The sequence below is a fragment of the Zea mays genome, chromosome 1 (genome assembly GCF_902167145.1).
Source record: "Zea mays cultivar B73 chromosome 1, Zm-B73-REFERENCE-NAM-5.0, whole genome shotgun sequence".
Taxonomy (NCBI): Eukaryota; Viridiplantae; Streptophyta; class Magnoliopsida; order Poales; family Poaceae; genus Zea; species Zea mays.
The window spans coordinates 192,166,388-192,188,058 of record NC_050096.1 but is presented as its reverse complement, the minus strand read 5'-3'; the positions used below and the strand labels follow the sequence as shown (position 1 = coordinate 192,188,058).

At 48.5% G+C, this 21,671-nt stretch overlaps 2 protein-coding genes across 4 annotated transcripts; both read right to left on the bottom strand.

Moving 5' to 3' along the window:
- Positions 1–6,624: 6,624 nt before the first annotated feature.
- Positions 6,625–9,209, bottom strand: LOC100501323 (pangloss1). Its single transcript, NM_001366924.2, has 2 exons — positions 7,701–9,209; positions 6,625–7,606 (listed from the first exon to the last, which is right to left on the bottom strand). Exons 1-2 carry the CDS (start codon positions 9,064–9,066, stop codon positions 6,984–6,986), a joined length of 1,989 nt encoding a protein of 662 aa, NP_001353853.1. The 5' UTR covers positions 9,067–9,209; the 3' UTR covers positions 6,625–6,983.
- Positions 9,210–9,857: 648 nt separating this feature from the next.
- On the bottom strand, positions 9,858–13,523 carry LOC100284472 (uncharacterized). Of its 3 annotated transcripts, none has more exons than XM_035967751.1 (7): positions 13,163–13,523; positions 11,944–12,458; positions 11,693–11,814; positions 11,501–11,541; positions 11,185–11,283; positions 10,510–10,704; positions 9,858–10,271 (listed from the first exon to the last, which is right to left on the bottom strand). In XM_035967751.1, exons 2-6 carry the CDS (start codon positions 12,437–12,439, stop codon positions 10,533–10,535), a joined length of 930 nt encoding a protein of 309 aa, XP_035823644.1. In that variant the 5' UTR covers positions 12,440–12,458; positions 13,163–13,523; the 3' UTR covers positions 9,858–10,271; positions 10,510–10,532. The 3 variants fall into 3 exon arrangements, with proteins under 3 accessions (XP_035823644.1, XP_035823646.1, NP_001150839.1); XM_035967753.1 differs by having other exon boundaries at positions 11,944–12,366; positions 13,163–13,493; NM_001157367.2 differs by having other exon boundaries at positions 9,881–10,230; positions 13,163–13,470.
- Between the last annotated feature and the right edge of the window lie 8,148 nt (positions 13,524–21,671).

The window sequence follows — 21,671 nt, the reverse complement described above, 5'->3', positions numbered from 1 at the left end:
TCCTATCTCCATCTTCAAGAAAAAATATGTTGTTTTTCCTTCTACGACCATTCGCAATACGGTGAAAATACTCATTATTCCCATCACCATGAAGGAGCCAGTTTTCATGAGCCCTCTGCTTCCAGAATATTTCTTCCTCATCAAGCATCATCAAAATTTCAGTCATAAGAGAACATCTATAATCAATCTGATTACTGTTCAAAAGGTCAGATTCTTCAATTTCTTCTAATTTTTTCAACTCAGAGGCAATCTGATCGCTTCTTTTTTTCATACCTTTGAGATTCCAATCCCAACCTTTGAGGTACTGTTTACACAGCTTCATTTTTTTGTTGAATCTTATCCAAAGTACTTTTAGCTCTGCAAGGTTTACTCCAAATCCTCTCAATAATTTGTTTAAAATATGGATGCTTTAGCCATCCAATCTCAAAAACAAAAGAGGATTGCATTTTTGTACCCAAATTTCCAGAATCAACAACAAGAGGATTATGATCAGAAATATTTCTGGGAAGTTTCTTAACTTTAACAAGAGGAAAGATATTTTCCCAACTCCCACTCATCAGGACCCTATCCAATTTAACCAAAGTGGGCGTTGCCTGATTATTAGACCAAGTAAATCCACCAAAAATCATATGAATTTCCACCAAGTTGTGCTTATAAATCAAATCGTTAAAAGGAGCAGAATGCTTGTGTAAAATGTGATCTTTATTCTTCTCATAAGAGAAACGAATAATATTGAAATCTCCTCCCACGATGTAAGGTTCTCTGCTATTTTCATAGAACTCATCAAGCTCTTTCAAAAAAATATTCTTATATTTCTCCAGAGCAGGACCATAAATCACCATAAGATTCCATTTACATAACAGAGCTTTATCCCAGTAATTCACCTGGAGAATGTGATTTCCCTTCTTAAAAGATCCCACATCAAGATCATCAATTCTAGAACCCACAAGAATGCCTCCAGATTTCCCTTTAGCAGGGGACCAAAGCCATAGGTAATCACCAGAGGGGTCCAATTTTCTTGTGATGAAGTCATCACAGTCCCCAATCATAGTTTCTTGTAGGCCAATAAACTGGAATTTATATTGACTAATCATGTGTCTCATAAGGGGGGCAACCCCTTTCTTCCTGATGCCTCTACAATTCCAAAGGAGACCTTTCATTTTGAACCGTTTTTATTTGTATTAATATCATCAACACTTTTTGGGATTTCCCCAGTGTTTCTGATTTTTTTATTGAGGCCAAGATTTTCTTGTGCCTTGCCTCTGCATCCTTTCTTAATTCCTTTTCTGTATTCTCTTTTTTTTCCTGGATTGGACCAAAATGAAGTCATCTGTTTCAGATTCTTCAATGGCTTGACTCCCAATATACTCATCATTTCGCTTAACCATATTATCCTCCTCTTTTACCTGTAAAATCTCAATTTTTTTCTGACCCAAACATTGTCTAGCTAATTCCATTTCTTTGAGTAACTCAATAGATTCCATATTTTGCTCATTTATATTAACTCCCATTTTCTTGCTAATATCAATAATTTCCTTAGAAGCTAAACAGGAAAAATTAGGTTCGGGAATACAAGAATTACCTTCCAGATTCCTTTTCACAGCCATTCTTCTGTTCTTCTCTTCAATTCTAATACCCATATCTTTTTTAAGACGTTCACTGACCCTTCTTATCGGGATGGGTGAAGGCATAAATTTCTGATTATCTTCATGATGAATAATGCCATCAGTTTTCTTTCTTTGATCCGAAAGATCTTCGCCTTCCTCTTGAGAAACATTCACAATCGAGCTACCTTGAGTACCAGAAAACAATTCTTCAGAATTATCAACTCCTTTTTCATTGGTATCAAGTTCTTCAATAATGACAGAGCATTTAGAGGATTTAGTCTGGTTTATACTCCTAGAATTCAGGTTGTCAACTGGGTCAGCCTGTATATTCCACATAGTATGGTTGTTTGATCCAGATCCACGATTTTTCATTGCCATGAGTTCCTCTCCAAGAAGATCACTGTCATCATCCTCCTCACTATCAGTTATATGCACTTTGTTCTTCTCTTCACCAGAACAACTGGAATAAGATTTACCAGTTTTACCTTCTTCAGCTCCTACATTCTTTCCTTTGCTTACATTCTTGTCAAGCCCTTGCATTTGATAAGTATAACTTTGAGATTTTCTGCTACACTCATCATGCTGTTTAATATTTCCATCCTCCAGATTCCCATAATCCACTTTCTTATCTTTCTTCATTTTACCTTCATACTTGGATCTTTTTGCAGCTTTCTGGTTAGAGTCATCAACTCTAATCCCAGTATCAAGAAATTGTTCATCCTCTTCCGAGTGTATTTCCCTTTCAAAGAAAAAATCATACAAAAACAATCCAAGGGAGCCTTCCACAACACCAGGAACAGTCGTGACATCCCTGTAAGCAATTCTAGCTCTCACATATTCATTTCTAAGTCTAGTCCTTTCATCAATTTCAATCACCTTACCCACGAGCCCACCAACTTTAGCGATTGTCACCAGAGACCTTTGTTCCATAGGAATGCCACTAATTCTGAACCATCCTTTTTGCAAGCAACCTTTAGCATTAACAGCAGGTGTCCAAGGATCAATTGTAATCTGAGCTTTCGCTGTTCTCATGCCCAAAGGTCTAAAGTATCCAAGATCCCCTATCATTTTAGGATCTGGAAATCTCATAACAAACTTATTGTCTCCCACAGATCTAGCAGACCACCGCCATAAATTCTTGCCTAACATGTTCATGAATTCCAATTCAATCTGTTTTTCACTAACATTCCCTTGAACAACAGTGATAATAGCAGTGCTGGATTTTTCTTTAATCATCCTATTATCCACTTTTTCTTCAATATAGAAAAAACTATGATCCTCAACTTGTGTCGCACAAAGTTCCGGACCAAAATTCCAAGGCAAGCGTTTTTTGCAATCAAACACAACATGATCATCACAACCACAAATGTCACAAGGAAAGCGATGTCGACAATCCTTAGTAAGATGATTTTTAAAGTGACAAAAAGCACAGCCAGATCTATCCAGATTAAAACTGCGAGTTACCTCTTTTTTCACATGCGAATCGTTGGGACCATCTTCTCCCATAGGATGGGGATTTCCTTTCCAACTATCTTCATTCTTTTCCTCAGATCTGTTAACTTGACCTTCCCAGGGAGATGGGTTACCTTGATTCAAGGTATCACCCCCTCTCCCATATTCGCCTCCTCAATATTGCGACCACCTCTTTGATTTTGAACATCACCATCTTCGATACGCCTCTAGACGTGATCGCGGCCAGAACCACGACCATATCCGCGCGTAGCTCCACGCCGACCAGCTCCTCTTGGTTGCATCTTCACAGCAACGATCGGAGCTCTCTTAGCTTTCACCACACTAGCATAAGATCTCTGAGATCCCCCCCCCCCAGAAATGCCCAACAAATCTTTTGATTTGTGGTTTTGGGGCGAACACAGGGGAAGAGTCGTAAGCAAGCGATTTAGGGTTTGGAGGGGAGGACAATACATGAGTAATCTAGTCGTTTTATTCTAGATACATATTCTAGGTTTTTATGGGCACATAATCTTGTCATAGGCTTCACGTCCTACGAAGTAAACCGATCTAGCTTCGCTAGTATCCGATACGACTTCATTTCACGTCCTGTGAAGTGAACCGACCTATCCTCCTCCACATCCGACTTCACTACGTGTCCATAAAAGTAAAATGATCTATCTTCGTTGCTCGATTTCGAGTTCGCTTCGCGTCCTGCAAAGTGGTAGGATGCTAAAGAAGTTTTCATCTGCTACAAAGATGGGAAAACATTACCCTTGGATGGAACCCTCCTTCGAAGGCACTCTTGTTTAGAAGAGTGTTGATGTGATATCCTGGCCCCTGGGATAGGATATCCTGGCCCAAGGCTTAATAGAATTAATAGAGTAATCATATCAACAAGGTGCATCTTCTTTTTCGGAAGCCTATCTCGAAAGAATCTCCAAGTTAAGCGTGCTTGTCTTGGAGCAATTTAGGATGGGTGACCGACCGGGAAATTTTCTCGGGTGCGCATGAGTGAGGACAAAGTGCGCACAAAAGACTCGTGTTGGTCTGTGGGGACGATATATGATCCTAGAGAGCTGCCAGGAGTAAGTACCACCGGTCCAGGGTTTGGACGGGGTGTTACAAGTGGTATCAGAGCTGACCCTCGAGGTTTCACGGGCGTGTGTGGGTTAGGGGTCCGGGTATATGGCGCATGGCGCATGTGGGCCCGGAGTGGTCACATGGCATGGCATATGACGACACTAGACACACAGACGTGGCTAAGAGGGGAGGTTCCTGGATTGGGATTGACCGACGAGGACGTCAGTCTTCTAAGGGGGGTGGATTGTGATATCCTGTCCCCTGGGATAGGATATCCTGGCCCAAGGCTTAATAGAATTAATAGAGTAATCATATCAACAAGGTGCATCTTCTTTTTTGGAAGCCTATCTCGAAAGAACCTCCAAGTTAAGCGTGCTTGTCTTGGAGCAATTTAGGATGGGTGACCGACCGAGAAATTTTCTCGGGTGCGCATGAGTGAGGACAAAGTGCGCATAAAAGACTCGTGTTGGTCTGTGGGGACGATATATGATCCTAGAGAGCTGCCAGGAGTAAGTACCGTCGGTCCAGGGTTTGGACAGGGTGTTACAGTTGAGAAACTGTACAATTTCGTGGCCTCGCGTCAGGAGGATAGAGATCTAGTTGAGGCATATTTTTCTCGCTCGTATTTGACCACTTTGGCGAGGTTGGGCACTTTGCGGCTTTCATGTAAAGAAGATTGGCACGAAACAATATAAGTTTCCTATTTTTGAAATTGTTATGCCTCAAGACTAACGGGAAATTCATTAACAAAAAGGATTTTTTGGTTATTCGGTTTTTTGGAGTTGATTATAAGCATTTCAAATGCATTTTCTATGTTGAGAACATTTCTTATGGCAAAAGGAGTCCACCTTCGACTCGAGGCCTGAAAACACATATGTTTTGGGTGACTGTGAAGAAAAGGGGTAACACTAGGCAATCAACAAAAACAATAGCTAAAAAGAGGAGGGTTGAAATTGTTGATGTTGATTCATGTGTTGAAGAAGAAACCGATCGAAAGAGGAGGATGAAGAACTTGGTGGCGATGTTGAAGTTGAAAGTGAGGTTGCTCGTGTTATAGAGGTGAGTTTTATTGAAAGCGCATTTGGTGGTGGTGGTGGAGCTTCGTCAATATTTACTGCCCCTGATGCTTTGGTTTAGTACTTGGCATCTTCGATGGGAGCTAGGCATTTGGGTGTAGATGAGAATGTTAATATTCGAGGCTAGGATGAATGTTCTCGTGACGAAGGTCAAGTGTCCAGAGTGACTTCATAGGAAGAAATTAGTTTAGATTATAGGGGGTGGAGAGATTACTTTGTAGGTGGAAAGGCGGACATACAGATGCGGTGTTATGGAGCCTAAGTCTACTCTTTCCTTCGGGCTCATTGTTTGGCGAAGTTTGCGTTGCAACTAGAGAAGATGTTTCACAGAAGGTTCATGCTCGTATGGGTACAACCGTTGCTTCTATCGACTTCAAAAATGATGATGATGTCTTTGATGATGAAGCTGAGGAAGCTTAAGTTGGTAGTTTAAATGGTTAGACAATTGATATAAACAATAAAGGTTGAGTGTTTTTTTTCTATAATTATCAGAGACTTTAGGTAGACTTGCTGGCTGCTAGAAAGATTAAGTAAATTGATAACATTATTATATATCACATATAGCTTTTTTTGGACCCCAAACTGATGGACCTAAGCCCTACTAGTCCCTTTTGACTATGGCTAGAGCCAACCTTGCCTAATAGTTTACCATGCTCTATCATTAAATATATTATTTACTCGTTTTAAAAAAAAAGATATTTTATAAGTTTTCATACATATTATGTCTAAAGAATGTATATAGAAAAGCTAAAATGTGGTGGAGTGAGCATAAAAGACAGGTCAAACAAGACCGTTAGAGCTGCCCTAGAGTTGTTGCTTGGCAGGCTTGCATCGCTAGATTCGCGCTACATGGCAAATGATGACGCTTAACGTTGGATCCCATTCTACTAGTAGCGTGCATGATGGCATCTGCGTGCGATATGCCCATCCAGCAGTGCGAGTGCGACGACTTTATTCAGGAATCCGACGCTGTCGAAAACGTGAAGGAATCGTCGATGCGCTGATTAATAACTATTGCAAAAAGACCATTTGCACCTAGTTTTATCTGCAGATGTACAGCAACTAACGTTCGGCATGAGCATGATTGCTACACGTTTCAGGCAATGGTTTTGCATCAAGAAATTCAAACAAAATCTCCATCCGAACAGCCCTTCTCCAATGACCAATCGACACCTCTTGACGCTGGCGTCCTGTTGGTTGTTTGTCACTTACTCCTACGCATGCAAACTTGCAAAAGCATGCTGCTCCTGCACTGCACAGCAGCACAGGCAAGAGGACAGTGCACTGACCAGAAGGGTGCAGCACACCTTGTGTCATTGTCGCATCTTTTCAGAGTCAATTCGACCAAGCCAAAGGTGAACCGCACAGCCTAGGGCCAAAAGCCTGTCTGCTCTCTCTGCCTCCCAGAGTCCCAGGTCCCCAAGGAACGCATCGCAAGCTTTTGGGCAAAGCGCCGCACAGTTGTAGGCAGTGGCAAAACGATAGAAAACTCCCAACAGAGTTCGCTTTGGAATGGATCAAGGGGTGCCACAAAATATTAGCACGGCTGCTAGCCTATAGCCTGCTACGTCGAGTGATTCACCTTCGTCATTCACAGATGGAGCGGATGATGATTGTTTTTACCTGCGTTTACCGTCTCTGAAATCCACAATGCTTAACTGCGCTAATCTACATGAACAGGACTGCGAGTCTCTTTTATGCGTTGGATTGCACCTACGTAGTTGATGATCAGTAACCGGCGGCCGGCCGGACGCCGTCGCGCTGGAAGTCAGCCGATCCGGTCGAGGCTCTCGGCGACGGCGCGCATGCGCGGGCGCATCTCGGGGTCGGGCTCCGTGCACCCGAGCGCGACGTGGAAGACGGCCAGGACCTGCTTCTTGGCGTGCACCTCGCCGAGCAGCGTGGGGTCGACCACCTCCGACAGCGGCCGCTCCTCCTTGAACGCGCGGCGCACCCAGGCCTCCAGGTCCACGCCGCCCTCCCCCTCCGTGGGCTCGCGCCCGGTCACGGCCTCCAGCAGCACGACGCCGAACGCGAACACGTCCCCCTTCTGCGTGGCGGCCGCGGCGGGGGCGCCGCCGGGCGCGCGCAGCTCCGGGGCCACGTACGACGCCGCGCCACCGCCTCGGAGCGCGCATGCCGCGCTGCCGAGCTTCTTGGAGTGCCCGCCGCCGGCGGCCTTGTGCGCGCCGGCGACCAGGCGGGCGAGCCCGAACCCGGACACGTGCGCGCGGAGCTCGTCGTCCAGCAGGATCTTGGACGACTTGATGCAGCCGTGCACGTACCGCCGCGGGCTGCACTCGTGCAGATACGCCAGCCCGCGCGCCGCGCCCTGCACGATGGACAGACGCACGGACCACGGCAATGGCGTCGGCGACGCCGTCGGGCCACCTGGGACAGATAACCAACGGAACGGCTCTTGCCGGTGTTAATCTATGTATTATCCTTGCTCATTGCTATCGCTAGCGGAACACAGATCTGTTACCGTGGAGAGCGGAGTGGAGGGAGCCGCTGGGGAGGTAGTCGTAGATGAGCAGCTTCTCGTCGGGGGCGTAGTAGTAGGCGCGGAGGCGGGCGACGTTAGGGTGGCGCGCGCGGCCGATGGCGGCAGCCTCGGCCTCGAACGCGCGGCGGCGGCGCCAGCCGGAGCCAGAACCGGAGCCATCGCTGTCGCCGTCGTCGGGCTCGCTGAGGCGGCGGACGGCGACGGCGGGGCCGCGGCCGGGGACGACCCGGTACACGATGCCGCCGCGGCTCTTGCCGACGACGTAGGCGGAGGCCCGGAGCAGCTCCTCCAGCTCCATCCCGAAGCCGTCGTCGACGGCCACGAACACCTCCCCTTCCTCCCCGCCGCTGCGGCGGTCCTCGCTGCCGGCGAGCGTCACCGCGCCGCCGCCCTTCTCCTTGCCGGACTCCTTCCCCTCGTCCCCGGCCGCGGCGGCGCACCGCCGCCGGCACTGCCACTGCAGAACCACGCCGGCGACGAGGGCGACGACGATGACGGCCGCGAGGACCGGGACCGCCGGCGACGAGCGCCGCCGCCGCGGCTGCCTCGGGCCTCCCCTCCTCCCGACCTCCGCCGCAGCGCCAGGGTCGGTGGGGCCGTTGGAGTTCGGGATCCTCGGGTCGTCGTCCGCCCCGGCGGCCCCCGCGCACTGGACCTTGAGCGGGAAGCCGCACAGGCGCGGGTTGCCGTCGAACGCGGTGGGGCCCTGGTTGACGAGCGAGCCGACCTGCGGGATCTCCCCCTCCAGGTCGTTCCCGCGGAGGTCGAGGCTGACGGCGACGGGGATGGCGCCGAGCTCGGGCGGGACGGCGCCCGTGAAGTGGTTGTAGCTGAGGTTGAGCACGCCGGCCAGGCGCGGGAGCGCGGCCAGCGCGGCGGGGATCGTGCCGTTGAGCTGGTTGGAGGAGAGGTCGAGGCGCTGCAGCGAGACGAGGCGCGCCACCCCGGGCGGGACCGGGCCCGACAGCAGGTTGTGCGCGAGGTCGAGCGTGGCCAGCCGCTGCAGCGCGGCCACGGCCGCCGGGATCTGCCCCGAGAGCCGGTTGTAGGGCAGCGACAGCGCCTGCAGCTCCGACAGCAGCGAGAGCTCCGACGGGAGGTACCCGGCCAGCGAGGCGTTGGCGAGCTCGACGGCGGAGACGCGGCCGGCGGCGGTGGAGCATGTGACGCCGAACCAGGCGCAGGGGTCGGCGTCCGCGTCCCGCCACGTGGACAGCGCGCCGCCCGGGTCGTCTGAGACGGCGAACTTGAGCGCCAGCAGCGCGAGACCGTCCGTGTTGAGCGCCGCGGCCGTGATGGACGTGGCGGCCACCGCCGACACCAGGACCGCCAGAACCGCCGCCATTGCCCGGAGCGAGCGGGGGTGCAGGTGGTGGTGGTTGTTGAGTGACTAGAATGACAGTGCTGCCATTCCCTGGGTCGCAGACAAGGGGAGGATGAGCTGCGGAGAAGGGGAAGGAGGGGAGCGATAGGGGCGTGGGGTTTAGGTGACTGGGATTTAGCGGCGAAATGACGGGAAACCCACACCTGTAGACTAGATCATTGAGGGAAGGCAGGGGTAGTTTGGGGAAAGCGATTTGAAATGAATGCGCTGCAAGGACCGCCCGGTGGTGATTCGATTGGTTTGAAAGCATTTGATTTGATTTTGATATAGTTGGTCGGGAGGGCGACTTTTGTTTGGGAAAGTAGTAAAAAAAGGTTAATCGAGCGCGTTTGCATGTGGGAGATCTCAAGGGGTGTCGTTGATCCCCATGACTACTCTAGTCTAGTCTAATAAATAATAATAGTCTAGTAATCCACATCCCCAAGCTTCTACTGTTCCTGCTGCTGCCTTCGCCTTGGAGGCTTCCCCCGGTTCCAGTCCAGCAGGCAGCAGGCTAGCTGGGTGACGCTGCGCGGTGGATCTGGTTCGTCGTCCCCGTTCGAAATCCCCCCAAGGTTGGCAGCGGCACATCACGGCGGCGTGCAAAGGCGACGCGGCAAAACAGAACCCGATTCGAGTGACATCAGGACATGTGCACCCACCCATCACGGTTTGAAATCACCAGTCCAGCTAACAAGCAGGTTACTACTACTACCAGCCAGCCAGCCAGCCCCTCGTTTTTTTTGAAGGGGGTGAGAAGAACGAGGCTATGGTTCAGTTGGAGAACCACACATGATTATGCTGCAAATAAAATTCAATTCCGATCCAGGAGAGTGCCGGACTCAACTGTCTATGTGCTCTCCACATGCCCCTCATTCAAAACATGTACGCTCACTGGACGTCTGGACCAACTGGTGAGCTGTGTAGCTTACTTCACTCTAAATGAACGTACTTGCAGTCATCAGAGTATGGTAAATGGGTCCCCGGCGCCCCTTCTATCTTCTACTGTACCAGTCACACAAACTACACAAGTGCGGTTTTCAGGGCATGGTGTACAGATTCAGCATCCGAAGCTTGGATTGACATTTTGTACAGGTACACATCTCAATGCATGCATGCATGCAGCTTATTGTTTCCGAATTTTCTCTGTAGTAGTAGGAGGTTAGATGGTTGCCCAACGAATGCACCTGGAATTAAGTATCAAATTATGAATGGGAAATAGATGATATGGGAGGAGAGAGAAAACACAACAAGTGAAGTGTTCCAACTCATCTGCTCCTGGGGAAGTACATGAATCATGTAATAACATTTATGCATGGCGGCGAGTTAACGCCATTTCATGTTAAGCTTGTCTTCTTCCACACTCGCATGCATATAGCATGAGTGTTCGACAAGGTTGTATAAACACTGGAACAAGGAGCGTACCTCAAGCTCGCGGCGCGCAGCGTCTACAGTTTCCTCTTCGATCCAACCTTTGCTGGGATCTGTAGAGCGTCGTAATGGCCAAAACCATGATACAGGACTTGGATTGGGTCTTCTTTACCATACTGCTGGCCATACTCTGCGATTGCTATCAGACCGCCAGCATCCTCGTCGCGCATGTAAACCGTTATTGGCATCCTGTGAACAAAGTTATCATGGTCTTATGGTTCTAATTATATTCGAATAAGTAAAATGAGATAGATCACACATAGCTCGTTGACTCGTAAAAGTAAGGCAACTGCCCTTTTTTTTTGTTAACCAACTCAACGAATTACTAGTTATGGTTGAGTGACCTGTGACCCAAGTCTACCTGATACGTTTTAAACAAAATTTCAATGGGCACCTGGGTTTTTTTATCTGAGGTTTGAAACATTTGACATAATGATAGTGAAAATAAATATATAGGTCATTGTATAAGGTGGTACTACCAGAGAAAGATTGGAGCTAGCAGTAAGCCTCCAATTTTTTTTCTGCCTCGACACTATTCAGCTTATGAATACACTGAAGTCTGAAGTGATATAGTGCATTTTAGCTAAGAAGTGGTAGGCTTAAATGCTAGTCATTCCTGGTAGCCAAATTTGAAATGCATATAACTGAAAAACAAGTACAGTTACTTACTGAAGAACATGGGACGCCATGAACAATTCTGGCTCGCCTCCCCACACATGTGGCTCCCTAATATGGGATACATATGTATCAAAATCCCCCTCAACGAACCTGCGAATCGGTGACACAGCAAATAAAACGATTCACATGGTGTGAGCAGCGAAACACTTATGTGTCAATTTCATTCTAGATGTTTTTTTCTCGAAAACGTAGGAGAGATGCATTTCATTAGAATAAGAAGAGAAACAATTACAAAGTCTCAAATAGACTTAGGACCTAAAAGACCCGAAGACCTGAACAGAAGAACAAAGTAAGTGTATCAACTAACCATTCGGTCTCTTTCCGCCTCTTGACAAATTCATCTGCGACCTATTCAATTAGAAAATTTTACATGAGCATTAGGGAATGGCAGTAACAACCGTAATCATATTAGCATCTCTCTTTTCTACAGACATTCAAGGATTTAAGAATGGTAGGTGATTAAAAGTGTCAGTATTGCCAGCAAGCACCCCAGCCATACCGTTGCTCTCAATTCATCAGCTAGTTTTCTCTGAAGATCTTCATTAGGTATTGGTCTCCCTGATCTAATGCATGCACCATGCACCACGGAGCGGAATAAACACCTTCCATCTCCAGGAATACCTGGGGATCCATGTAACTCAATCACAAGTAATGAGGTCAATGCTCATTCTTCTATTATAACTATGAAGCATAAAAGGCTGAACATGATTCATGAAGCTTTAAGACAAAAAAAAAGTGAGGATTTCTCACCTGTGACAGAATAATCTGTGTACACTTCCTTTCCATGAGTTGAACTGGTAGATGATGACGAAGTCTCGGCATTGTCTTTGACTCTAATGATAGGAACCTCGGCACTTGCTACTCCAGTAACCGAGAAACCAAAGCAGAGTCCACCAGCTACACCTCCTATCTTTTGATGCATGTTTTTCCAGTTCCAGCCTATCCTTGATTTTTCGTGTGAAGGAATGTCAAGCTTTACACTTAGGCTACCCTCCCTGGTTGACAATCCGCAACGGAACTGCTGGCCCATTAAGCTGACAAAGTATTTTATACTTTGTGGCTGAGAAGACTTTACATTCCTGTTAAGAGAAGAATCGACTAAACCCGACTTCGCAAGGTACGGGCTTGACGGCGAGTGCGAGCACTTCCAGGAGGCCATGCTCTGCGTGAATCCTGCACGGAACTGATTAGGGTGGGGATGTGTGCTTGATCGCAGCAGACAGAGCGCAGGTGCGTAGAGCCGCATTAAGTTCAAGTAGTGTCAGCTGCAGAGTAATGTGGAAATGGCATGTCAGGAATAGCACAGCAAGATATGGACGCATTAGCCTCGAAATAGAGAGCATTGCCCGGAACCAAATACCTAGTTCATCTGAGATCTGACCGCGAATCGTTCAAGCAGCAAAACACACGCATACCGGCAACAACAATTTATATAGTGTGTCTTGAACCTTGAAATTATCCACAAGAGCGCAGGATATCGGCGTCACCAAGACAATGACAACAGAAACAGCAACGTTGTCGACTGCACGACTCGCTTCACATTCAGGAAGCCACACTGAGCAACGCAAATCCTGCCTTCTTATATGGTGGTTGCCTACTAAAGTACTAAACAACGCAACACATATGGTTTTATTCTTTACTTGCCCTCAGTCTAGACTAGAGTAGTCAACTAACGCAAATCTTGAGAAAACATGGGGCGCAAGGGAAGCCACGGATCGCCGAAAGAGGTGTCCGCCGGATCCAGTCATTCAGATAACATCACATTCTCGGGTGAACCCTTTTACAGGGTGAACCGTTATTCGATGGCATGAATCCACAGCGCGAATCCATGGCTTCGTCAGTCGTCGCAGACGCGATATGACAAGCTAACGAACGAGATGCATTATGCATACACAGTATAATTGCTACTAACGAGCAGTGCGCAATACCTCCGCTCTTTCATAACATGGTGAGCCCAAATGAGAAATACCTTAAAATTGGAAGATGCTCCAAACGCCACAGGAGGCGCAGAAGGCGGGACGGAGACGGCCGCGCTGCAAGACTAGATAAAATCCTCCGCCTTCCTTGAGTGGCGGGGACTGGGGAAGAGTGGCGGCCGGGTGAAAGCAGGAATGCTTGGGGCGAGGCAAGCGGGATTTTGCTTGGAAGCCGGGGCAATGGCGACACCGCGACAGGGAGCGGCGTGGTGGGAACGAGATGGAGACGGAGATGGAATTACAGCGAGGGAAGGGGAAGGGGAGATCGAGGAAGGTTTCTGCCTCGTCTCGGTCGGAGGATGCGGAAAGCTCAAGTTCTGGAGGATTCGCCAACCTACTACCCAACGAGAGCACGGACGGACAAGCGGGGTTGCGCCACGGTACGATTCACATGGGCCGGGCCCGTTCGAGGGTTGCTGGGCTATCCTGGCCCTTACGTTTCTACAAAATTCTTATGTGGATGCTTGGGCGGTTGGGCCTAAGGTTAACCAGTGCGTCAAGTACTTAAGGTTAACCAGTGTGTCAAATATTCTCTCTATCCCAAAAGTATAATTTGTTTTAGACTAAATCAGTTTTGATATTCGGTGGTTCCTCACAGGCGACCCCAGTAATCCAGCTACGCAGGCGAAGTATTCTCCTTTACCTTCTTCTCTCTATTTCATCATCTAAATCTAGATCTAGACCATCTAACACTGTTTTTGGTCGTTCAATGTTGGTGCCGCATTAGCCGTAGCCCGTTGAGGAACCAGAAGTGAAAGGAGAATGGGCTTTAAGTCATTTATATGTTTTTTGGTGTTTGATGCTCATCATAACAATATGAAGTAACTATTTTGCTAAGTGTATGGTCACAGGTTCATGAGAATAAACATGGAAGACTCAAGTGAGAAACAACTCAAAACTAAGTGAGTAGGGCATAATTTGGAAGAAAATAACCTTGAGTGGTTTCAGCGTTTGGGTAAGTTCTAAAAGGCCCCAGGAACATTTTGGAACATACTGAAATGGTTATAATGATTAGATATGAAAAAGATGTTACAGGAGCTAAGTTTAAAAGAAACTGCGTAATTAAGTTGGGAAGATCAAAACGATGAAGACTTTGTGACCTAGACTGGTTGAATGGACTAAGGATAGGTTTGTCTAAGTCATAGAAGTGATCATAAGGCCAAGCCAATAGTATAATGCTCAAAAGTAGAGATGTCAATGGGAAATTCCCCACCGGGTTATAGCATCCCAGACCCATTCGCATCATGTTTGATCCATCCTCATACCTATCCACATATCCATCATGGGTGCAAAACTCATCCCATACACATCCCCGTTCGGGTTTCAGGCCCCCAATGGATCCCCATCCCCAATTAAGGGCTAACTAGGTACTAACATCTAGCACAAACTATCCAGATTTCAGACATCACCACATCGACAAGCACTCATCCACGAACCATGATCCATTCATCCATCCATGAGAAAAGAAATCAGTACTTCGGGACTGTCGGAGAGGAAATCTCCGGCCGGGTGGCGGAATGCACCTGTCCTAAATCCTTAGATGAGGAGGGGCCTAAGCATTTTGACTGTTAGGTGGAAACGGGAAGAACACACAAGGATTTAGAGTGGTTCGGGCCGCCGGAGCATAATACCCTACTCCACTGTGTGATGTATTGAGCTTGAGAGCTTGTATGAACTTGTGAGCGTCTAAGTGTGTCTGAGCCTGCCTTGTAACGTCGTGTGCCCTCCCTTTTATAGTTCAAAGGAGGACACGTACAAGGGTGCTGAGCCCCGACATGCGGGCCCAGGAACATAACGGATGTAATACTTAGAGCAACTAATGCCAGTCGCCAGTGCAATCTCCTTGCGCCCTGATATCAGCGGTCTGCGTAGCATTGGCGTGCAACGGAAGCTTCCCTGGCAACGTACGAGTGATGATGGTCGTGGCGCATGCGGCAGTATGGACGTGTCGCCTACCACGGGAATGGACAGGCACGCCGCCTGCGGGATGGTCTGGTCACCGTCCGCCAGCAGGGTGACAGGGCACATTTAATGCTGAGGCGGCACATCGCTTGTCAGTGGAGTAGACATGGCGCATTTAATGCTAAGGCGGCACATCACCTGCCAGTTTGACAGGCGACGCGCCTCACCCGCAATAAATGCGCGTGGCCCAGAGGCCTTACGTCCGTCTCCGCCCGTTGGCTTACGTCACGGGCAGCCGACCACGTGGCAGCATCGGGTCTCCGCCTGAGCGGGGAGCAGAGGCGTACGCAATATGGTCCGGACACGTGTCGGCTCTGGACCCCCGCCTGGCCTTGATTAAGGTCCGGGTACTCCTTCTCATAGAATCCCGGGACCTTGTTGTGAGTGACCTGGGCCCCACACAGGGAGGTCCAGGACCCGTCTCGGGGGTCCAGTCTGTACTCGCGGAGGTTCTGGACTCTGCCCGGAGGTTCGGGCCGTGTATCCAGGGTCCGGCACATTCCCGTGGGGGTCCGGACCTACTGCTGACACCATGGAGTATATTGTCTTTCCTAGCCACGTGGCGACCCTGGAGCCATCCACGTGGTGGGGTCAGGTGTTGTTCGCCACGTGACTAAAGATAGACGCATGGACACCGCTCCTTCATACTGTAGTAACGGGTACCCCTGTTCTAGGGTACTAACAGGGACCAATAGAAGAAATGGAGAAATGAAGTCTGCTCACCTTTCTTGGTCACCATCCGAGTTCGTTGGCGCTTGAAAATCCATGGTCGTCACCATCATCCTAGGCTTCTAGAAGTCGGCGGTGCTCCTCGTCACTAGTGAAGTCGCCAGTGTGTATTGCTAGTGCAACTTTACAGGCATGCAACAGTTGGTCGGCTGGGCAGGGTGTAGTGTATGGCTGGTTATTTAAGGGTTTTGTTTTTTGCTAGTCTGCTAGTTGCCTTGCCGTGTTGTCGTGTTGGGCTATGACCTAGGCCTAGTGTGCTGTTGTGCTGGGCTTGGTGGCCGACAAGGCCTTAACTCATTCATACAAACATGACATGTATACACGTATCAAATACCCATGGGTAATCGGGTTCGAATTATTGCTTCCCAAACCCATACCCGTTTACCCAATGGGTGGAGATTTTGTCCCATATCCATACCCATGGGGACAATTTTTGTCCCATACCCGTACCGTAATAGGGGAATTCCCCACGGGTTAGCGGGCATCGGGTCCCCATTGACATCTCTACTCAAAAGGGACTTAGTCTGGCTATTTTGGTTGCAGTGGACATAGTCCCAAAGAGGGTGTTTAGTGGACTCGGTAGCTGGCACACCGGACTGTCTGGTGTGCACCGGACTGAAGTTCCATAGAGCTTGTTTTAACCATAAAAGACTTTAGCATGCTGTAATAGGTCTAGTTGCGCACCAGACCAGAAATCTAGAGAGTTCGTTTTCGAACAAGAAATCAGATGGAGCACTAGACCAGAGTTTGGTCTCCACCAGACCAATAGTATACCCAACGGTCAGGTGGGCAGACCAACGACTGGCTAACATGGCCTTGTTGTGGCAAGGTCTGGTGGGTCACTGTACGATCCAGTGTATTTTGACAGCTGACAACTTTACCCAACGGTCGATAATCTGGCAGGCATAGTCAAAAGTCCAATGAACATGGGACCTCCAATAATGTTTGGTCTAGTGCACTTGAATTATGTGCAGATTTTGTAGTGGACTTCGAACGTCCATTTGGGGGCTTGGAGCCTATATACATGCATGACCCAAACAGTCGAAGAGCAGAGCAAACAAGTCATACACATAGAGCAACACATCCAAGCTATTCCAAGTCATCCAAATGCCCCCAAATGAGAAAAAATGGTATATGATAGTCTTTTGAATGATTCGCTAAAGTGCACTTGTGTTGTGAGAAACAAGAGTGGAGTGTGTTGTAATTAAGAGCCTTGGTGTTGTGCATTCCGTGCGATTGTAAAGCTAGCAAGAGCCTTCAACGTGTGAAGTGCCTTACAGAGGCATTGTTATCTCTATTGAGAAAAGTTAAAGAGAAATCAAGTTTTATTTTGGTGACCACTTAGGTGAGGAAAGGGTTAAAAGAGACCCAGACCTTTGGAAGTCCTCAATGAAGACGTAAGTTTATTGGAAAACCGAGCTCGATAAATAAATTTTCATGTTCTTTTATTTGTAATTTGTTTTCTCCTTTCCTTATTCAGACTAACCCATATCTTGTTCTAAAGCTAATATTTGGATAAAGTTGTGTGTTTAAGTTATAATTTTTAGGTGTCATCTATTAACCCCCTCTAATCGATTTTCAAGAAGCATGGGTGAGGAGTCGGTCGTAGTCAAGGTCGTGGGACATGATTCAACAACCGATAAAGAGTTTCTACTTGAGGCCCACATTTCAAGAAGCGTGGGCGATGAGTCGGCCGTAGTCAAGGTCATGGGCCATGATTCGGTAGCCGAGCAAGAGGAGTTCTTACTAGAGGCCCACAACAAGAAGTTGGATGCCTGAGAGGCCATATTTGGTAGCGGCACATCAGTTGCTATCGTCCTCAATGTTGAGCCACATGCCACTGTCAATATAGGCTCCAAGAACCCGATGGCCGCATGAAGCAACGACATATTAGGGAAGAAACCTCCCAGATCTAGAGCATAGCTTGACTTTGAGTAGCTTACACAAATGGACATATCTTAGATATTGGTGTCGTATTAATGGGCCTTTTAATAGGGCATAAGAAATGTGTCGGTTTGGATGAGTGTCGCCTAGTAGAACCAAACAGGCCCGGCCCTGAGGGTAGGCAGGGTATGCCGCCGCTCAGGGCCCCCAAAGTCAGTAGGGTCCCCAGTCCGGTCCAAATAGATATATACTCTTATATATATGACTCTTATATATATGTATGGTATACATTTATTCTATTCCCAAAGTCCCTAGTCGTTGCTTGCTGGTAACCATTGCTAAAGATATTGCAAATGATATTGGTGTAAATGCATCATTTCCAGTAAAGCGTAAAGCAGTGAGAAAAAAACAATTTGATGAAAGTAGTTGCCATGAAGAAATTCTAGAAAATGAGAGAGCATTTGAAGTCAACTATTTTTTTGGTATTAGTTGACATGGCGAGCACTTCTTTGAGGACCAGGTTTGAAGAACTCTCCATGTTTAAATGTATATTCGGGTTTTTTATTGAGCTCAAGCAAACTAAGGTCACTAAATGATAGAGAACTTAAAGAGTGTTGCACTAAATTTGCAGACACTTTCTCTCATGATGGTTCATGTGATGTTGAGTTAAATGATTTGATTTCTGAATTGGATATTCTTAAGTTTACTTTGCCTAACGGCACATTGTCTGCTATGGAGATTTTTTAGCATATCAGAGATGTGGATTGTTATCCTAATGCCTCTATTGCTTATAGAATATTATTTATTGTGCTTGTTACTGTTGCATCTGCTGAAAGAAGCTTCTCAAAATTAAAGTTACTGAAAAATTATTTAAGATCAACAATGAGTCAAGAAAGGTTGAATGATTTGGTGACTTTATGCATCAAGAAGAAGCTATTGGATGGTATCGATATCAGTAGTGTCGGTACCCTGAATCAGGGGTACCCCTTACTACAGTATGAAGACACGGTGCTCGTGCCACTATCTCTAGCCGCGCGGTGAACAGCACCCGACCCCAACACGTGGGCAGTCCCAAGGATGCCATGTGGACAGGAGAGGTGATATACTCTAGGATACCATCAGTAGGTCCGGAACTCCTCAAGAAAGCGCTGGACCCCTGCACACATAGCCTGGACCTCCGAGTACGGTCCGGGACTCCCAAGTGAGCAAGTCGGACCCCTTGGATGAGGTACGGACCCCTCTGAGTGAGGTCCAGGCCACCCACAGCAAGTTCCCGGGACAGGGAATACCCTGGCCTAGGTCAAGGGCAGGCGAGGGTCCAATACTAACATGTGCCCAGGCTTTATCCAGTGCGCTTCCACTTCCTGCTCACGCGGAGGCCCGATGCTGCCACGTGGACTATCGCCCGTGACGTAAGCCAGCGGGCGGAGCCTGGCGTAAGGCCTTTGGGCCGTGCTGCCTCTGCATTTATTGCGGAGAAGATGCACCGCCTGTCTATCCCGCTAATAGACGATGTGCCCCCTCTGCATTAAATGTGTCCTGTCCACTCCGCTGGCAGGCGGTGTCCAGGCCATCCTGCAGGCGGCATGCCTGTCCGGTCCATTGTCAAACAGTACGCCCGTGCTGCGAGGTGCACTGTGTCCATCGTCACTTATACGTTTCCAGGGAAGCTTCCCCTGCACGCCAATACTACGCAGATCACGAATTTCAGGGCGCAAGAAGATTGCTCCAAGCAACGAACATTAGTTGCTCCAAGTATTACATCCGTTATGTTCCTGGGCCCACATGTCGGGGCTCAGTACCCTTGTATGTGCCCCCTTAGCTATAAAAGGGGAGGCATGCACCGTTACAACACAGGCTCTTTCAGGCCAACTTACACACGGACAGACTCAAGATCACTTAGACCCAGCTCAGGCTCACAAGTTCATACAAGCTCAATACATCACATATTGGAGTAGGGTGTTACGCTCCGGTGGCCCGAACCACTCTAAATCCTTTTATGTCCTTGTGTTCTTCCCGTTTCCATATAACAGGCAAAACGCTTAGGCCCCTCCTCATCTAAGGAATTAGGGCGGGTGCATTCCACCACCCGGCCGGAGATTTTCCTCTCCGACATTTGGCGCGCCAGGTAGGGGCCTTGGCATTAGGTTTTTGCTTGTTTCTTGCTCAGCATGATGGTGCAAATCATTGAGAACCGCGCCGAGACTTCGGTAGATTTCCTGGTGAAGGAGGAAGCTGCCTCTTCCACGCCACAGGTTCCGAACCGCCCAGTGCCGGGCGCTGCTGCCGTGCATGCTGCACGACAACATACAACCGCGCAAATATCCCGGACTCCATCGCAGGCGGCTCCGGGGGCACTGTCGGTGGCCAGGGAGTTGCTACGTCACCCCTCGAGCTCCACGGCCTCACCGGAGGCCATGAAGTAGTGGCGGGACGACGTCGACCGACTGCTCGGCATGACACACTCTGGCTCGACCAGATCGAGGCCACGGTCATCCCGGCGCCAACATGAGGCGTCGGCGTCTGTGCACTCACCCTCAGTGAGGGGTGCACAGACCAACGACCTCCGGGCAGAACTCAACCGCAGGCGTGCTGGAGAGGATGCCCGGATCTCTCTGGAGAGGGCGCGGGAGAGGGCGCGGGAGCGCCGGCAAAACATCGAGGGTCGCAACTGAAAGTCGCCTAGAGGGGGGGTGAATAGGCAAATCTAAAATTTATAAACTTAAAGCACAACTACAAGCCGGGGTTAGCGTTAGAAATAAAGTCGAGTCCGAAAGAGAGGGCAAAAATAAATCACAAGCAAATGAAGAGTGTGACATGGTGATATGTTTTACCGAGGTTCAGTTCTTGCAAACCTACTCCCCGTTGAGGTGGTCACAAAGACCGGGTCTCTTTCAACCCTTTCCCTCTCTAAAACGGTCACTTAGACCGAGTGAGCTTCTCTTCTCAATCAAATGGGACACTTAGTCTCCACAAGGACCACCACACAATTGGTGTCTCTTGCTTTGATTACAAATGTCTTGGGAACAAGAAATGGGGAAGAAGAAAAGTGATCCAAGCGCAAGAGCTCAAAAGAACACGACAAAACTCTCTCTTCTAGTCACTTTTGCTTTGAGTGGAATTGGGACTTGGAGAGATTTTGATTCACTCTAATAGTGTCTTGTATTGAATGCACTAGCTCTTGTATTGAATGTGTTGGCTGAAAACTTGTGAAAGGGAAATAGGCTTACACCTTTTCCTAATTGATTTTGGTGGTTGAATTGCCCAACACAAATAATTGGACTAACTAGTTTGCTCTAGATTATGAGTTCTACAGGTGCCAAAGGTTCACAACAAACCAATAAAAAGACTGAGAAAGGATTCAAATATAGAGAGCAAAAGACAGCCAAAGTGTGCCCTGGTCTGGCGCACCGGACTGTCCGGTGCACCAGGGACTCCAACTCCGAACTGCTCACCTTCGGGAATTCTGGGAGCCACTCCACTATAATTCACCGGACTGTCCGGTGTAGCACCGGACAGTGTCCGGTGTAGCACCGGACAGTGTCCGGTGGCGCACCGGACTGTCCGGTGTGCCAGCGGAGCAACGACTACTTCAGCGCCAACGGTCGCCTGCAACAGCATTTAATGCGCTACAGTGCACGCAGAAGTCAGGCACGCACCAGAAGGCGCACCGGACAGTCTACAGGACCTGTCCGGTGCACCACCAGACTGTCCGGTGGCCCAGAAGACAAAAGCTCCAACGGCCAGAATCCAACGACTGGGTGACGTGGCAGGCGCACTGGACAGTGTCTGGTGGCGCACCGGACTGTCCGGTGCGCCATGCGATAGCAGCCTTCACCAAACGGCTAGTTTGGTGGTTAGGGCTATAAATACTCCCAACCACCCACCATTCATTGCATCCAAGTTTTCACACCTCCTACACCTTAC